Consider the following 19,388-nt stretch of genomic DNA (forward strand, 5'->3'; position numbering starts at 1 on the left):
GTCCTCTCCTGCCCCGACAGAAAGCCGGACCAAGAAGCCCAGAAATCCAGGGCGGGTCAGAGGACAAAGAGGGCGCAACAAAACCCCTTCACCTCCATCTGATGACCACGACCACGACCATGAACATGAACACCTGCACGGTCACGATCATTCTCATAAAGATAAGAGAGAGGCACCGGGAGAGCTCGACACCCGGACTTTGCAGGGCCCCGTCCTGTCCCAGCATCCCAGGTGGACTGTCACATCAGCATGAGGAGGTGAGACTTCTTTAACCTTGTTTTTCTGTGTCTGTGATGAAATGTTACCTGGCACAGGAGCCAGAGCAACATCGTAGCTTCCTGTCTTTTAAAATCAAGTCAACACTCGTTCCATGTGGGATAAAATTTGACTGTTTGCTTCAGGTGATTCCAGTGGTTTCACTTTTTATCCCACTCTGCTGTCAGAGTGTCAGGATGTTCCAAACAGTCATCGATTGAAAGATATATTTTAAATAAGCTATAGTTTTAAGCAGTATTTGACAAGTTTGGATTATTATCTCACCTTTCTTCTGTTCTCTCTCTCCAGTGTTTGAACCTGACTCAGCTCCTCACCTACTACGGCCTGAGTCCAGATTCACTCATCTCCCCCAGCCAGTTCACCTACCTGTGTCCGGCCCTGGTCTACCAGATAGATAGCCGCGTCTGCATCCGCCATTACCACCAGATGGATGTCGAGCAGGAAGTCCTGGAGCCCGTCAGTTCTGGTAAGAGCCGAGTATCTTATTGATCCAGTCCAAGTTAAAGTGTCAACCTAAACACTACAGAGAGCCCAGACCTCTTGACGTAACCACTGCTGTGAACAAAACTAATACCCTGGTAAAAGAAGAGGTTGTTTTAAAAGCATGCGAACGTCACTCGCTGCCTTAGTTTGTCTTTAGCAGCATATTTTGCGTTGTCAGCTAGCGACAATGGATACATCAAGCACAACTGAGAAAATATGACGAGAGTTATCTTGAATGGGAAGACCAAAATATGTCATGTGTCTTCAGGTGAAGCCATAAAGCAGGCAAGCTAAAGCATCTGATTACAAATCACCCAGAGTTTAACGACAAAAGATTTTTTCTGGTGAAAGGGTGAGGAATTACTGCACCAGAAAACACGAGTGGTGAATCTGGACATAACTTCAGAAAGAGCTCTGTGTTTAAAAGTATTCAAATTTCATTTGTTTAAGTTCATTTCTATGAAACAGCTCTCAAGTATTTAGGTTGAAAAGTTTAAAATATAAATATTTCCTACGGCATCTAGGAGTACAAATGGCAATAAACATATTTTTAATCGGTCCTGGCTCCTGCTCTAGAGCAAAGACGCAAACATGTAACGCTTGGATACAGCCAGCGTTCAGTCTTTTAACATTACCTGCTCTGTGACAAGCTTTATTTGCACAATGGTTCAGGAAACAGTACCTTTTCACCTTCCAGTACACGATTTGTATCTGAATCCACTCAGTGTGTTTGTTCAGCTGATCTGTGTTTGTAGTCAAAACCTAATAACACAGTGATATCATCACCACTGTGAGCGCACCTCAGGCAGCGACTTTACCTCAATAAGACAAAAGACAGAGGATGGATGGAGACAATAATCGGTGAGAAGGTAAAACATTTATATTCCACTGAAATATTGGATTAATTTACCGTGAAACTAGCTGTAGAATAACATGTATAGTGAAATGAATTTGTGGGGAAAAAAGTCAACTGTAAGTTGTTGTCTTTATCTGTTGCCTTGGGCCAGAGGAAGCAGCTATCTTCACAAGCGGGAAACCGCAGGGACATCACCATAAACCATTGGGTTTATAATTTGATGCTATCAGAATCTATAACCTAGAGCTCCTTCTCTTGGGAAGGAGGAGAAGACCTGCATAATAGGATGTTTATTTGAACTAATCAAGCCATATTTTATACTGATGGTAATAATTGAGGTGAAGCAGGAATGGTACCCGTTATCTCCTGGGTATGCCCACCACTGTTTGCTCCATCCCCTCTCATTTTCAGTACATGGAGAGGGCAGGCCCTCAGTGAATGAGGATGACTTTTTCCTACATTTCCTGCCATTCAGAGCTGCAGTGAATACTCATCATCAGAGAGTAATTTCAACACTGACATTAGTATAAAAACCAGGATATTCCGAGTCGGTGCATATAATTTGAGAGCAAATCTGACTTGAAAAGCCTGTTCCTGACTAATATCAAGGGGTTTTTTGTTTCCATGTCGCAGATGCTTATTTAACTTGTATTTAGAGATGAAGAAGAAATCATCTCTGATGTCTCTGAATGCCTCAGGATGAGTTTTACAGTCACTCGGAGCTGTAAGCACAGCCTCATAGTGAGAGAAGTGTTTTTCCTTTTTGTTGTTAACTGTGCTCTTTGATCTTTATAACACTTGTGCAGCCACACCACCACAATATCACAGTCACATTTATTTAACCTTTATTTATATCCACAAAGGTCTCACAGATGGAGCCGGATTTGCGAATAATGAGTGGCAAGAGATGTTGGTTATTTTTAGACCTGGATGTGGATGCAGCAAGTATTTACCATAATCATCAGTTGATTTATTCTGTCAGTCAATCACAAGTCCCAGTGAGCATATGCATCGCTACTGGCCAAGCTGACAGGCAGTGAATGTATCAGGAGAGCAGTGTGGAAGAGTCAGTCCAGCTCCACTGCTTCCAGGAAGAGAGGGAGTTAAAGTTAATGTTTGAATGAACAGGCGGCCAGTTCGCCAAATCACAGTGTATCATGAGATAGTCTTGACATGATCGCTAACTGCAGCACTCTTTTTATGGATTCATCTCACTCGTGTTGAAAAAGACTTTTCTTTTCTTTCACTTCGTGCTCCAAATCTCTGAATTAACAATAATCACAGAGAAAACTGAGCAGTGAAAAAGGCTGTAAGATGAGCCATAAAGAATGAAGGTCAGTGTTAATCCTCCCTCTGGGACTTCACAGTGTTTGTAGGTTTATGAGAATGCAAATTGTGAAATCACAGTGTTTTAAAGTTAATGAGTTACAGGTCATGAAATAAAGCCATAAAATCTCACCACAAATCAAACCAGGACCAGTAATCACACTTTCTGCACACAAAACCAAAGAGCAGGCTGCAAATCTTTGTGGCTTAGGATTTATCTGTTATGCTGTGTGTGAGCCGTCCCACACCTGGGATAAAAACACACCGTGAACCTGTATAATACTCAATCTGACCACGCTGTCCTCATGTTTGTTATTATGCCTGCAGTGACACTGGATTTTGGTTATGCACAGTGGATAAGAAGCTGTCACTTGTGTGGGGTCATAAGATGTTCAGCACACCCTGAATTTATTTTAATTAGAGGCAGAAAGTGCTGTTTTTATGACGGAAAAGATCATTAGCTGCAAAAGCTGCTTTTGTGAACTCCTCCCAGTTTTGGAGTAACAGTGTCATTTAGGTTGAACTGTGAGATTGGAGGAATTCCCTTTATGTGCGCACTCCTAAATCTTTAATTATTAAACACACTCGCCCCTCTGGAGACACCTGTATCACATGTGCCTGAGGCAGTGGAGCGCCACCACTGAAAACAATCATAAAAATGGTAATGACCACGAGGAAAGACAGCACGGATAAGTCAAAAGGGCAGGAATGGCTGCTCATTAGTGGAAAACCAGAGGCGCTGGATACTCTGCAGTGGTGTACCAAAGCCTGAGCCACAGACATCACCACACACCGCAGAGCTACCTCTCATTTACCTCCTGCCGGCATCCGTGGGGGAGCTCAGAAAATTTTCAGCCAGGTTTCTCACTGGTCCCCCACACCTCTCTCTTTTTGCACTGTGCCAATTAGGAGAGTCTAAGCGACATCCTAGGCCATTTTTCTGAGCCACGGCTCAAAGGAGATGCGTAATTGGAGAGAAGACACAGACCAGTGGTTCTCCTTCTCTTCTCTTTTGTTTCCTTATCGCCGCCTTCTATCACCCTGCCCACATCCACACGTACAAAACCACAACTGCATAAAGGTAATGAGACAGAGAAGTAGATGAGCTGCACAAGTGTGAAGGACCTGATGTACTGTCGGGCTGATATACAGTTGCCTCTCAGGGTTACGCCATGTTCCGCCTGATGCAACAAATAGGAAAGCAGTCGACTGTGGCGTCTCTACTTTTGTAAGGCACTTTGAAAATGGTTGTAACAGTAAAACGCAGAAGTGAGGGTTATTACATTTAGACATCTTCAAGTATGATGAGAAAATGAATTTAGCACGTCCGGTTTGTCCTTCCTAATCATGAGGCTCTCTCCATAACACGTACAGTCGATAAACTGGCAGTTTATAGCTGTAGCAGAATGTGAAGCTGAGGGCGCTGCTTTGTTTGGCCATGTATCAGCCAGTGATGGTCAACAGAGACAAAAACACAGAATCAGTTGTATCTAAAATCTGGAAAAGTCTAAATAAATGTGTGGAGGACTGTAACAAATGCCTCCACACACAACATGGGGCCTCTTGTTGTTTTGATGAGTATGAAAATAATGTGAACCATATGCTACCACCACCACCATCATCAAAACACCAAATGGCTCCAGAGGACACATGTAGACCTGCAATCAGAAGTCTGGGTTTGGGGAGCGAGCTTCCCCAATGCTAAAGACAAGCGACTGTGTAATCAGTACTTAAGCATCAGCGTCCGCCTCTTCACTTGAAATATTTCCCCCAGGAGGAACTCCAGCCTCCTGTTCTCTGATTGCAGACACTGCTGCCTCGGCTCAGGCTGTTTTTTTGTGATGTTTTTTTTTTTTTTAAACCCTACAGCTGGGTAATGGGACAGTAACAGCTTGATTCAGTCGCTCTAAAGTCTGCTCTGTCAGGCATAAGACATGTTTCAGATCATCTCTTCACAAGCGACACCACCTGGGGTCGATTAGATGAGGAGAGGAAGTGTGTTGCCTGTGTGTTTTTACTGTTATCAGTCATTATTCCCTCCGGCTAAGTGTTAGCGTTTGTCCTTGTCTGTGTGAGAGCTAAGCTTTATCAGTGCTGCTGGTGTATTTTAGGGCTGCGACTAAGGATTATTTTGGTATTTTGAATGAATGAACTCTGGTATCAACGCTAAATCAGTGAGGAACAAATATACTGTGCTGTACCTTTCAGTACTGCATGTGCAGAGCAGTAGTCAAGTGTGTTGTGACATGTTTCTGAAATACCAAACAGAAGTCAATTGTCTGTAAGATGTGCATTTCATGCACGCTGTGTTTTAGTCAGTGGATGCCCTACAGTACAGCTGAATGTCAGCAGTGAAGGACCCAGCATTACTTCAGCAAACACACCACCCACTTTGCTGTTACATTGAATTTCATAGCACATTAAACATTTTGTCCTCTGTGACGAAAGAATTCTAAACTTTTTCTCACTCTGTCTCGTGCTGTTTTGAAATGCGTCACGGGCTGACAGCCGGACTGACAGTTTAAATGATAGTGTACGTTTCTGACTTCTCCTCTTCTGCTTCATGTCTCACGAGCGCAGCCTTGAATGAAAAATGAGGCGAGTAAAATTCTGCTGAGATGTCACTTCACGTTTCTTGCCGTAGGCAGCGTGTGTCATCACAAGGACACATGGATCGGAAAACCTCCGGAGCATAGTTTCCCTCACATGTGAACAGGATCGGAAATAAACATCCAGGCAGAAGTCGAGCGACGATAGAGCTGCTCATGTCGTATTTATTCTCCTGTATCAAGATAATTTAGCTTTTTCTTTCTTCCTCTCTTTCTCCAGTCTGGGTCTGGGTCTGGGGCTTCGTGTCCATCACCATCATCAGCCTGCTGTCTCTGCTGGGCGTGGTGCTCGTGCCCATCCTCAACCAATCCTGCTTCAAGTTCCTGCTCACCTTCCTGGTGGCGCTGGCAGTGGGCACGCTCAGTGGCGACGCTCTACTACACCTGCTGCCTCATGTGAGTATTCCACAGAGAGCCGGAAGACGAGTAAAAATCTTTTGTGGAGCAAGAAGAAAGCTTATATGAGTTATTTTTATGTCGACAATATAGTTTATGCTGTCGTGTTATGTTGTATAAAACATTTCTGTAAAAAAGTTTAGTGGAATTCTTGTGTTTCACAGCTCAGCTAATTCGAATATTGCTCTTTTTATGAGCGATTTTGTGAGTACACTGCTCTTTCTGATCAGTGGTTTAAGAGGCATCAGGGATTTGAGATAAAAATCCATGTCCTGATGAATGTGTTATCCTTTTCCGCCTCTCATCGTCTTCTGTTGCTCTCTCTGCTCTCAGTCCCAAGGGCAGCACGACCACGGCGAGCACGGGTCGAGCCACGACACCGATCTGGTAACGGCCTTTGATGGAGTGTGGAAGGGGCTGACGGCGCTAGCCGGCATCTACCTCCTGTTCATCATCGAACACTGCATCGGCATGTTTAAGCACTACAAAGACCAAAGGGTAAGATGAGCGTGAGCCCTGTTGGCCGAACCTGGCAGTTATTATCACAAGCAGCTGCTGGATAGAGAAATAAAGCTGTGTTGCTGCTTTCAGGGCATGAAGAAGGTGAGTGAGGAGGGAAAGATCGGCAGGAAGTTGTCGGATCACAAGCTAAACCGGCGCTCAGACGCAGAGTGGCTCCACCTGAAGCCGCTCAGTGAAGGTAAGAAGCAGTCGTTACAGCAGTCTCAAGTGCCAGAGCTGAAGACAACTGGACTTCTTATAGTTTTCTTGAAGATGTACCATGACCTGGACACACAGACATCGCTACAGCAGCTCACGTCCCACAGCGATTCGTTAACCTCGGGCTGAAACACACCCCTCTCATCTCTTCTCTTCTTCCAGACCCCGACAGCACGGTCGTCTCCTGCGACAACGGTCACAACGACACGCAGCTCACAGAGCTCCAGACGCCCGACTCTCCCACCAACAAGACGCCGCTGACACCCGCAAACCCCCAACAGGACCCCCTGTCACCCACCAAGGAAAACGGACGCAAGGCCAAGCAGCACAGACACTCGCACAGCCACGGCCACGGCCACTCTCATGGAGGGAACTGCCACTCAGACCAGGAGATGAAGGATGCGGGGATAGCCAGCATCGCCTGGATGGTCATAATGGGCGACGGCATGCATAACTTCAGTGACGGCCTGGCTATAGGTAACAACCCTCTGCAGTGTGTCCACTGTGCAACACAACACACAAGAATTCCTGTGTAAATCCACCAGCAAATGTTAGTGTGTTTGATGCTGCCAAAGTACGGCATTTCAGTCAGACCTCAGAGACAGGTGTTAACCATCTATAGTTACATCTACATTCAACATCCTGGGACTTTAAGCTGGCATCAGATGGAGAGTGAGACAATTAAGGTTTAAAAATGGCTGTAACTCAATAACCAATAAGAAAGAACAAAGCCAGAAAATTGCTCCTGCTTTCCATCATATACTGAAATTAACTCAGATATACAGATACAGATAATATTAACAATCTGCCAATTACAGTCTCAAAAACACAGATCCAGATCCAGGGTTTCATAAGTCACATATCTAAGGAACATGGATTGTAAATAGCCAAATACGTTGACAAGTGAAAGGATAATCTGGTATTTTGGAACAAAACAGGAGACAAAACTCTGGAATCGGTGCATTATTGATCAAGAACAGACTACCTGACAATCACTACCAGACTCCATTGACAAAAACAGTAATTTTACCGAGCACAACACAGGAGCTGCTGGAATACCACTGCCTCGATCGGTTAGTTTGTCTGGGTTATTGATTGACTTTCACTGTTGGAGGAAGTAATCAGATTATTTACATGAGTAAAAGTACCATATGGTAACTTAACAAACTAACAGACAGAGGGAGCAGTGTTAGTGTGTTCTCATCAGTTAAATTACTGCTTTTGTCAATGGAGTCTGGTTAAGATAAAAAGCGATTATAGTAGTAAAATGGTTTATCTAAATCTTTGATGTGGACGTTTGCACACTGCAGCAGGGTTCACTGTTATTGATCAATACTGCACTGATTCCAAAGAGTACTATTATTTACTATTATTTATTTTGAAAAATAAAAGTCCAACTGTACATCACGTAACACTGTCTCTGTGAAAAATAAATGGGACTCTTACCGAGTCTCTGTTTTGCTGTCGCCTCTGAAAATCTGCCCACATCTTCGATTTTTTTAAAATGAAGTAATGTTGAACTTTTCCGTTCTCTGACACTGTGAACTTTTCTCCACAGGTGCAGCGTTTAGTGCAAACCTGACGGGAGGCATCAGCACATCAGTGGCTGTTTTCTGCCATGAATTACCTCATGAACTCGGTGAGTGGAGCGCACCAAGAGAAAGTGTTAAAATAAAAAAAACAACAAGTCAGTTAGTCGTTACACACTCCACACTTCATTTATTCAGAACAAAGCTGAGCAGAGGCTGCACAGTTAGTTCACATAATGTTAATTTGGGGTTTAAATCACTGCCTCTGCTCTTTTTCCCACTTGAGCTGAAACTTTAGTGCGAGTCTGAGTGAGTCTTGTGATCATCTGTCCCCTGAAACCTGTTAGAAACCCAGCGGTGTCAATAATCATCACTCTTTTTTTGGGGGGGGGCCAGATTAACAGCTTTTTGTCTGACAGCGGCGAAATGGCCTGTCAGTGAAGATGATGCACTGCGCCTGGCACACGTTGTTCAATACAGTCAGACTCAGAGACGGTTACAGCTGCCGGTGCGTTCATTTGCATTCAGATGTGTTGTCTCCGAGGACCCTTTTGATTCGGGTTGATTCGAGCAGTTTTGTTTGCGGTGCTCTCCTCTGCCTGTTTGTTTATAGTGAGAGGAGAGAGGTGGCGAGAGCGGGGCAGACAATGGGGCCATCCACTGCAGATCAGTACTAATGATGTGTCTCATCACGCTGCACTTTCCATGCCTCGTTTGTGTGCTTGATGAATAGAGTAGTGTCGATTATGGCAGTTTGTGAACTGGTGAATAATAGCCTGTGTTTGTCTGCCCTGCAGCATCCTGTCCTGCTGTTGTCTGGGGGAGAAAAGGGGGAAATATGTGAGGAGAGTGGACACTGTCAGTAATCTGTTGTAGAGCTCAGTACGTCAGTTATGCAATGCATTATGGGCCATTGGTTCACACAAACGCGAGTGTAGACTGGAGATAGATGGAGACTGACTTTGGTTTTGGATTTGAAAGTTGATGCTGGGACAGTTTGATCCTGACTGGGTCCTGTCTTTACACCGTGGGCACACAGAAGTCGTTGCCGTTAGCTTGGACGATGAAGACAGTGAAGCTCCTGCTCCTTCTCCTACACCAGAATAATAAACGACACAAAACTACTTCACCTCTGAAAGATTCACTGTACAAATTAGTGCAACTACAAGGTAAAAGATGTGAAGATATTAAAGTGCCACATCAAATATTAAGTAAGAAGAACTATGAGATGTAAACCAGGCAGAGGAGCGTTATTTAGAAAGAGTACAGTTACTGTATTGTACAGGCTGAAATTAGCCTAATGCTTTCTCTCTGTCTTGCTTGTGATTTTCTTGTGGTTCAGTTTTTCTCTGATCGTTCTTTAGTGTCTTCATCCTCGTTACCCGTCGTCATCTGTCGTATGTTTTGGTTTCTGCGTGAACAGGAACATCGCGGCGACAACCCAGAATGCAATGCGATTCCCGTCCTCTATTCAGGCTTCAGGATTGTGTAGAAGAAGAACTTTTTGTCTCTTTATTTTCACTCTCTTGTGCTCGAGTTTCCAGATGGTTAACTGCAGCACGTCCTGTCTCAAGCAGCGTGTGAGGATTCGAGAGATCGCTCTCTTTTCTGTCCACGCAATTTCACATTTCCCATTTAATTCAGTGCCCGTTTTTCAAGGAGGCTTCAACCTCCTCCTCCCCTGTCTGGCGGCTCGTCAGACAAACCCAGCGGTTTGACGAGTGCAGCTCTCAGCTCCTCCCGAACACAAAAGCTGTTCCCTGCGACTGGCAGCTGGATGGCAAAGATGATGATTATGAGGGTTCTTTAACCACCCAGAGTGAAGCTAATTGGCAGTGATGGGTGTGTTAATTGCAGTAGATGAGGCGACGGAAGGCGTGTCTGAGTGTCTGAGGGACTGGGACTGGGGAGGCAGCAATAAAAAAAAAAACAGGCCATTGAAAGTGAGGTGTGTGCAGATTGTCTTTCTTTAACTTCACTTGCTTTTTTCCCCCTGGCTTTGATTGATGGATGAGAGCAGAGTGGTAATATATTCATTGTGGTAATTAGCGAGGAAAAGAGGCCGCTTGTTACACGGAGCAGGAAATGTAGGCCACCCCCTTCTCAGTATTCATCTCTCTTTCCAAATCCAGGGCGTTTCCGCTGAGACTTGGGCCTCTTCCCGCATTTGGCCCGGCGATGATTGAAGAGGGTAGAGAGGCTACGGCATGCATATGTAATCATAAGTGCAACAGAGGGGGAGTTAAAGACATATTTCTTGGAAAGAGCGGCTCCTGGTCTGTTTCTCAGCTGTGTGGAGGGAGTCAGAAACAGGAAAAAATACACAGCGTGACATGTGCCAGAGCCTTTTCACCGACAGGGAGCAGAGAGTTTGCAAACTGTAAACAGGAACTGGACGCGGTGCTGTCACTGCTTTACACCTTTACATACAACTTGTGAACGCGGCAGAATCAGTCGTGACACCAGTGTTGCATGTTGGGAGCTGTGTGTCAGAATGAGAGACGGACACGTGGAAATTGGTGTAATGGTGTTTAAACATATGTGTGTGTGTGTGTCGTGGCTGACAGGTGACTTTGCGGTGCTGCTGAAAGCCGGGATGTCGGTGAAGCAGGCCATTGTCTACAATCTGCTGTCCGCCCTCATGGCCTACGTTGGCATGCTGATCGGCACGGTTGTGGGCCAGTACACACACAATGTCACCAACTGGATCTTCGCCATCACAGCTGGCATGTTCCTCTACGTGGCTCTGGTGGATATGGTGAGTTGGCACGGTGCATTCGACAGCCCCAGAGTGATAATTACCCCCCTCCCCTTCCCTCCTTCCCTCCTTTCAAACATCAGCTTAACTTTCACTTTCTCCTCTGCCTCCTGATCTGCAATGCTAATCCAGGGGAAGTCTGTCTCTCATCACCAACTGGTTGCTCTGTCTCTCTCTCATAGCTGCCAGAAATGCTTCACGGGGACAGCGAGGACCACAAGCGCTGCCAGCTGGGACACTTTATCCTGCAGAACCTGGGCATGCTGACCGGGTTCGGCATCATGCTGCTCATCGCCATCTTCGAGGACCGCATCGTTTTTGATTTTGGCTTTTAGTAGAAGAAGAGGAAGAAGAGGAGGAGGAGGGGGAGAGCTGGATGTTTCAGTATTGTTCTTCTTGGCCTTATCACGCTTTGTTTGCAGTGTAACGCATCCCAGTCCTGCATGCAATGTGAGTCTCATTCACAGCCCCGTGCCTCCATTTCCAATCATGCAGCGGCGGTTTATGCATATCTCATGACACCATCTCCTCCGTCAGCTCCAATCTGTCTGCTCCCTGTGCAGCAAAAAAAAAAAAATAAAGCTTCAACCAGAAAACACCACCTCTGCTCTGAACCATTAAAGAAAACAGAGCTGTAGATACTGAGGTGGAGCAGGGCCCGTCTTCCTGCTGTCATGGCGCTCTCCATCATCTCCTGTTGTTAGCATGTTTGTCGCCGTATCCCCCTCCTCCTGTGTCGCCGTCTCGTACCCCCCCTGTGCTGTGTCCCATCATCTGTGGTGCGCATCCCACCCGCCTATCCGTCGCCAACTTATCGCATCAGTCGTGTCGCGTCTCGGTGTGCCAAGCCCTGGCCACTGGAGCAGCACTACAACATCGCAGAGCTCGCCTCAGCTGAGAGTAAAAAACTTTAGCTCGCGTTGCTTCTCCTGAAAAGCTGCTGTGTCAAACTAGAAAAGTGTTCCCCTGACCGTACGTGTTATAGTTTTGCTGCATTCTCCATTTATTACTTTGACTTAGGTTTAATTGTCTAATGAAGTTTGTGGGGTTGTTAAACCTTCTGTAGTTGAATAATAATAATAATAACTAACACAGCTGCCAAAGCCTTTACAAATTAGCATTTACAGTAATGAATGTTTCTTTTTTTGTTGTTTAGAAAGTGTCTGACCAATTTTTTTTAAGGTTTTGACAATCTGTAGGCTTGGTAGGCCTTTATATTTTATATTTCTTTATAAGAATCAGCAGCTTCAAAATGTGAAACACATTCTCATCAAAGAGTTGTGTAGTTTATTTAGGGTGCCTCTTTGAGTTCCTAAGCGGTGCTTTGTCCGATCGGACCGCCCCGCAGTGGACGCTTAATGACAGTAGGAGGTTGAGTTGTCACATTAATGCAGATTTTTTTTGATGTACTGTAAATACATGAAGTCTTTATAGTGTCAGTAGCCGAGCAGCTAAAAGCAAAATGTTTGTTCCTTTTCGAATCATTGAACTTCCTGACAATCGAGGACAGCACTCCTGCGTCACTGTGTTTTCAGACGAGCGCCCCCCTGCTCTTCTAATGGTTGTCAAACCACAAGACAAAAGATCATTATTATTATTGTTTTTAATTTTTCTTTTACAACCATTACTCCTGTTTGTTTGGGTGTGAACAGTCCAATCTGGTGACCGTGCCAAATCTGGCCCGAGCGTGGCATTTCAGTGGCTGGTGCTTGACGCTGCCCCCCTCTCCACCTGACCCCCGACCCCTGCCCTGACATTCCATTGACATGCTAAGTTAGTTAGCCTAGCTTCAGCTGCTGGAGCACACAGATAATGTGTGTGGCTTCATTTATCCTGTCACTGTGTGACATCCATCGTCTGTGTCTTAACTGGCTGTAAATCATCGTCATGTTATCGATCTGACTGAGTCGTGCATGAAGCATGAGTGAAACGGTACAGACATCGTGTCGAGTGTAGAGTTGTTTTCATTCTTTGTACTGCCAAGTTAAAATATTGACAACATTTGTTACTTTTTAAATTAAGTGTGTGTGAAGATCATGGGGTGTAGTGTAACTAGTGTTACGAGCCTTTTTTTTAAGCTAAAATCAAACATGCAAGCAGCAGAACAGAACCCATCATCTGCATCGTCTTCATCTCTTACAGCCATTTTATTATTTCATCTTGTGTTCATATCTAATTTCAGTGCTAAAAATGATTAAACAGGACCTGAATGTAATTTCATACTGTTCTAACATCATTATTATTCATTTTGATCATGTTTTTTTAAAGGATTACCAGTATTTTTCCTGTGTTACACCTATGATTTAAATCTAAACTGTCCTGTCATGTATTTCATAAGAGTAAGTGACACTTCAGACTCTACGCCCCAAATACAAAGTTTCTTCACAGTTCATTGGACAAAAAAAAGTCCGTAAAATGAAACAATTGTTCGCATTTTTTTTTTTGCTTTGTTGTATGTATATTTGTTTAGCAATCTGAATATAAAATGTAAAATGTGACATCTGTGCTGTTTGCCTTGTCTGTGCATTCTCCCCATTACAAAAAGAAAATAAACTCTGATAAGATCCTTGACTCGTAGTGTAACACTTTGTTCTGCCTCCTGCTTCAGTTTGTGTTCCCAGACCTGCAGGTTGGGGAACGCTTTGGCTGCTGTTAAAACCTCTCTTCCTGGTTTAGTTAATCAGATAATCCTCACATATTAACACCACTGTTCTGGTGTTTGAAGCCTAAATACAATCTCCGGAAGTAAAAAGCTAATGTTGGGCTATCGGTATCCCACCTTCCCCGTGGCTGTATTATAAGGCCAATCAGAGGCGGTTGCTAGGCGGAACAGAGTCAGCTGGCCAATTGGCGTTTTTGTCTGCCGTCTGTCGTCTTGCGTGCGTTGTGATTGGTCGTCGTGTGTGTGTCGTCATTGGTCATGAGTTTGTGGGAGGAGCCCAGAGAGGCGGAGAAACGGAGCCGGAAAACAGATTAATACCAGCGTTTGAGCCGTTGTCTCTGTTTGTAAGTACTGTGAGAAAACTGAATTTCGGAAGAAGCCTGAATGCTAAAACAAGCTTTTGAGCTGCTCCTTTGTCGAGCAGGAGTGAGGCTGGACGCTGAATACACATGCGGAACGAAGGTAAGGTTAAATAGCGAACTAGCTAGCGGCTAGCGTTAGCATTTGAGTTAGCGGCTAGCTTTAGCATTAGCCCTCTCTTTAAATTATATCTTTTGATCCTTGATTTTGACCCTATTTACGTTTCCAGACTTTTTTTTATCGCGTGTGGTAAGCGTGTCTTTGTGTTTCCGTGACTGAGGCGTCCCTAACATGAGTTGTAGACCTCCAACATGGACGACTTAAAGTACAAGGGGCACGTGCTACTCTATTTAAATCCCTGTTGTATTTGTTTGCAGCCTTTTTTAACCGACATTCTGCATCTTTTTGTAACTTCGTGCGCCACCCTGGCCATTTTAACTCGGTTTATATCGGTCGTTTTCATCGTTCTGTGTCTATTTGTGGTCATTTTGTATCATATTGTGTCTGTGCGTGGCTGCTTTACACCTGGACGTCAGCGTTAGCAATAGCCACTAGCGTTAGCATTAGCCTTGTTTCTTTAAAGATGCCTTCGGGGCTTTTTCCTCATTGTGGTGGTTCTTATTTGCGGGGTTTAAAGTGTGTTTGTGTTTCTTTGACTAGAGCGTGGTTCGGTTTGTTTGGACTTGAGGCTTGATTGAGCACAGTTTAGTGTTAAAGGTTTGAAAACTACATTTTGACTCTGTGCTCCTCCACAGTGTCTGAGCTGAGATTACACCAAAATTTAAGCTTTTAAAGTCAAAGTTATTCTTTCAATTTGTTCACATTGCTTTTTTCTTTTAGGTCAGTTTTACTTGTAATTGTGTTTTAGTGTGTTCTCCTACACTATGTGGATTTTAGTGGTATAAAGTTGCCATTTCTTTTTTGTGTTAGTTAGTTAATCAAGTGTTGCATTTGTATTGTCCAGGTCTACTTGTTCAGCTGCTGCAGTCTGGACAGAAACACCAGCTCTCACCTTACAGACCAACAGGTATGTGTCCAAAACATTTACCCAGTCTGAAAAATATGTGTTGATGAGATTAATTATTCATACAGGCAGTCGCTTTGTTTTTTTTTTTTGTTTTTTTTAAGTATCACTGGGTAAATCCCAGCTCAAACCTTGGTATTTTATTAATTTAGTTCTGTATATAATAAGAACTGATGAGTTTGTATTAAATCAGAAGAAAGTATTCTGTAAGTTAAAATTCTGCAATCAAAAATTTACTTGGGTGATTATTATTATTGTTGTGCAGTTCACAGTAACATACATGATTGCTTCAGACACACAATTAATGATCATTTTACGTTTTCCCAAATATATGTTGCTGTTGGTTCTTCAGGAGGTGATGACAGTCAACTGTTGATTTTCTGAAGCAGCCTCTGATGTTTGTTCAATGTTGTGGTTCAGCTGTAATGTTGAATAATTATCTATTTTCATGGTTAAACTGTTGATGAGGAACAGGTAGTAGAGTATTGATCATTTTCCTTTGTATGTTTCTCTTTGATTTCCTCCAGGTTTCACCACTTTGTCCACAACGTCATTCCATGATCACAGAGACATGGTCCATGATCGGAGAGACATTGTTGAGGATGAGGGAGACATCGTCCACGATCAGAGACATTGTCCACGATCGCAGCGACCTTGTCAAAGACGAGAGAGACGTTGTCCATGATCAGAGACATTGTCCCATGCTTCGTAGAGCTCTGCGCAAGAATCGGTAGTGACACTGTGGTTCCTCGATTCGACGGCATGACCGCGATCATGGAAACATTTGTCGATGGTTACAGAGACACCGTTTATGATCTCAGAGACATCGTCCACGATCAAAAAGACATTGTCCATGATCACAGAGACTTTGTCCATAATCTCAGAGACATTGTCCGCGATTACAGAGACGTAGTCCACGATCAGAGTCTTCGTACAATGAAGAAGTTGTTTGAGACCAGGACAGAGACCTCCAGGTAATTCACAAACAACTTTACATCAACTGTCCAACACAGAGCACTGACATTAAACTGTTTATCCTCAGTATTTGATCTTCAATCTGAATAGTTCATTATTTGTCAAAAATCGACTTAATTCACTAATCAAGTTTATTTATAGTTCATGTGAGAACAGTTCAAAGAAAAGCAGAAATTTAAGGACAAAATGAAAATATCAAAACATATTGTATATTAAGGCATAAAAAGGTTTTGTTAAATGTTCTCATTCAACTGTAATGTTGAATAATTATCTGTTTTCATGGTTAAACTGTTGATGAGGAATAGGTAGTAGTGTATTGATCATTTTCCTTTGTATGTTTCTCTTTGATTTCCTCCAGCTGTCACCACTTCATCCACCATGTCGTCCATGATCACAGCGACATGGTCCATGATCGGAGAGACATTGTTGAGGATGAGGGAGACATCGTCCACGATCAGAGACATTGTCCACGATCGCAGCGACCTTGTCAAAGACGAGAGAGACGTTGTCCATGATCAGAGACATTGTCCCATGCTTCGTAGAGCTCTGCGCAAGAATCGGTAGTGACACTGTGGTTCCTCGATTCGACGGCATGACCGCGATCATGGAAACATTTGTCGATGGTTACAGAGACACCGTCTATGATCTCCGAGACATCGTCCACGATCACAAAGACATTGTCCATGATCACAGAGACTTTGTCCATAATCTCAGAGACATTGTCCGCGATCACAGAGACGTAGTCCGCGATCACAGAGACGTAGTCCACGATCACAGAGAGTCTTTGTACAGTGAAGAAGTTGTTTGAGACCAGGACAGAGGCCTCCAGGTAATTCACAAACAACTTTACATCACCTGTCCAACACAGAGCACTGACATTAAACTGTTTATCCTCAAAACTGTCTTTCATCCTAAGACTACAAGCTGAGCAGTTTACTAAGTACTGGGAAAAGTGGACTTCTTATACTTTAACGTGTAACTCATTGTCATGGTGATTGATAACCACATTTGCTCTAATGTAAGGCCTATGTCAATCTTGTCAACCTGTCTGTTCTATACAATTTAGTTCTCTCTTTATTTTATGTTACCTTGTTTGTCCTTTATTGTTGAAAAAAAGAACTGAAAAATTAATAAAAAGAAAGTTAAAAAAAAACTGTTTATCCTCAGTAATTGATCTTCAATCTGAATAGTTCATTATTTGTCAAAAATAGACTTAATTCATTAATGAAGTTTATTTATATAGTTCATGTGAGAACAGTTCAAAGAAAATCAGAAATTTAAGGATAAAATGAAAATATCAAAACATATCATTGAATAATTATCTGTTTTCATGGTTAATCTGTTGATGAGGAACAGGTAGTAGAGTATTGATCATTTTCCTTTGTATGTTTCTCTTTGATTTCCTCCAGGTGTCACCACTTTGTCCACAACGTCATTCCACGATCACAGAGACATGGTCCATGATCGGAGAGACATTGTTGAGGATGAGGGAGACATCGTCCATGATTAGAGACATTGTCCACGATCGCAGCGACCTTGTCTAAGACGAGAGAGACGTTGTCCATGATCAGAGACATTGTCCCATGCTTCGTAGAGCTCTGCGCAAGAATCGGTAGTGACACTGTGGTTCCTCGATTCGACGGCATGACCGCGATCATGGAAACATTTGTCGATGGTTACAGAGACACCGTCTATGATCTCAGAGACATCGTCCACGATCAAAAAGACATTGTCCATGATCACAGAGACTTTGTCCATAATCTCAGAGACATTGTCCGCGATTACAGAGACGTAGTCCACGATCACAGAGACGTAGTCCACGATCAGAGTCTTCGTACAATGAAGAAGTTGTTTGAGACCAGGACAGAGACCTCCAGGTAATTCACAAACAACTTTACATCAACTGTCCAACACAGAGCACTGACATTAAACTGTTTATCCTCAGTATTTGATCTTCAATCTGAATAGTTCATTATTTGTCAAAAATAGACTTAATTCACTAATCAAGTTTATTTATAGTTCATGTGGGAACAGTTCAAAGAAAAGCAGAAATTTAAGGACAAAATGAAAATATCAAAACATATTGTATATTAAGGCATAAAAAGGTTTTGTTAAATGTTCTCATTCAACTGTAATGTTGAATAATTATCTGTTTTCATGGTTAAACTGTTGATGAGGAATAGGTAGTAGTGTATTGATCATTTTCCTTTGTATGTTTCTCTTTGATTTCCTCCAGGTGTCACCACTTTGTCCACAACGTCATTCCACGATCACAGCGACATGGTCCATGATCGGAGAGACATTGTTGAGGATGAGGGAGACATCGTCCACGATCAGAGACATTGTCCACGATCGCAGCGACCTTGTCAAAGACGAGAGAGACGTTGTCCATGATCAGAGACATTGTCCCATGCTTCGTAGAGCTCTGCGCAAGAATCGGTAGTGACACTGTGGTTCCTCGATTCGACGGCATGACCGCGATCATGGAAACATTTGTCGATGGTTACAGAGACACCGTCTATGATCTCCGAGACATCGTCCACGATCACAAAGACATTGTCCATGATCACAGAGACTTTGTCCATAATCTCAGAGACATTGTCCGCGATCACAGAGACGTAGTCCGCGATCACAGAGACGTAGTCCACGATCACAGAGAGTCTTTGTACAGTGAAGAAGTTGTTTGAGACCAGGACAGAGGCCTCCAGGTAATTCACAAACAACTTTACATCACCTGTCCAACACAGAGCACTGACATTAAACTGTTTATCCTCAAAACTGTCTTTCATCCTAAGACTACAAGCTGAGCAGTTTACTAAGTACTGGGAAAAGTGGACTTCTTATACTTTAACGTGTAACTCATTGTCATGGTGATTGATAACCACATTTGCTCTAATGTAAGGCCTATGTCAATCTTGTCAACCTGTCTGTTCTATACAATTTAGTTCTCTCTTTATTTTATGTTACCTTGTTTGTCCTTTATTGTTGAAAAAAAGAACTGAAAAATTAATAAAAAGAAAGTTAAAAAAAAACTGTTTATCCTCAGTAATTGATCTTCAATCTGAATAGTTCATTATTTGTCAAAAATAGACTTAATTCACTAATGAAGTTTATTTATATAGTTCATGTGAGAACAGTTCAAAGAAAATCAGAAATTTAAGGATAAAATGAAAATATCAAAACATATCATTGAATAATTATCTGTTTTCATGGTTAATCTGTTGATGAGGAACAGGTAGTAGAGTATTGATCATTTTCCTTTGTATGTTTCTCTTTGATTTCCTCCAGGTGTCACCACTTTGTCCACAACGTCATTCCACGATCACAGAGACATGGTCCATGATCGGAGAGACATTGTTGAGGATGAGGGAGACATCGTCCATGATTAGAGACATTGTCCACGATCGCAGCGAC

General features: G+C 43.1%; 1 protein-coding gene across 1 annotated transcript; it reads left to right on the forward strand.

Annotated features, from left to right (window-relative positions):
• The first annotated feature begins 87 nt into the window (after positions 1 to 87).
• Positions 88 to 13,524, forward strand: slc39a10 (solute carrier family 39 member 10). The gene is made up of 9 exons (XM_018683164.2): positions 88 to 257; positions 565 to 742; positions 5,771 to 5,946; positions 6,280 to 6,444; positions 6,538 to 6,646; positions 6,829 to 7,143; positions 8,225 to 8,305; positions 10,763 to 10,953; positions 11,136 to 13,524. Exons 1-9 carry the CDS (start codon positions 102 to 104, stop codon positions 11,286 to 11,288), a joined length of 1,524 nt encoding a protein of 507 aa, XP_018538680.1. The 5' UTR covers positions 88 to 101; the 3' UTR covers positions 11,289 to 13,524.
• Positions 13,525 to 19,388: the final 5,864 nt, after the last annotated feature.

The sequence above is a fragment of the Lates calcarifer genome, linkage group LG1, assembly GCF_001640805.2.
Source record: "Lates calcarifer isolate ASB-BC8 linkage group LG1, TLL_Latcal_v3, whole genome shotgun sequence".
Classification (NCBI taxonomy): domain Eukaryota; kingdom Metazoa; phylum Chordata; class Actinopteri; family Centropomidae; genus Lates; species Lates calcarifer.

Bases quoted from the DNA above. Each gene is read 5' to 3' on its own strand.
- slc39a10 (XM_018683164.2), top strand. From the start codon at position 102: ATGACCACGACCACGACCATGAACATGAACACCTGCACGGTCACGATC. The intron at 743-5,770 runs GTAAGAGCCGAG...CTCTTTCTCCAG, and splicing joins CCTGGAGCCCGTCAGTTCTG to TCTGGGTCTGGGTCTGGGGC. The intron at 8,306-10,762 runs GTGAGTGGAGCG...CGTGGCTGACAG, and splicing joins TGAATTACCTCATGAACTCG to GTGACTTTGCGGTGCTGCTG.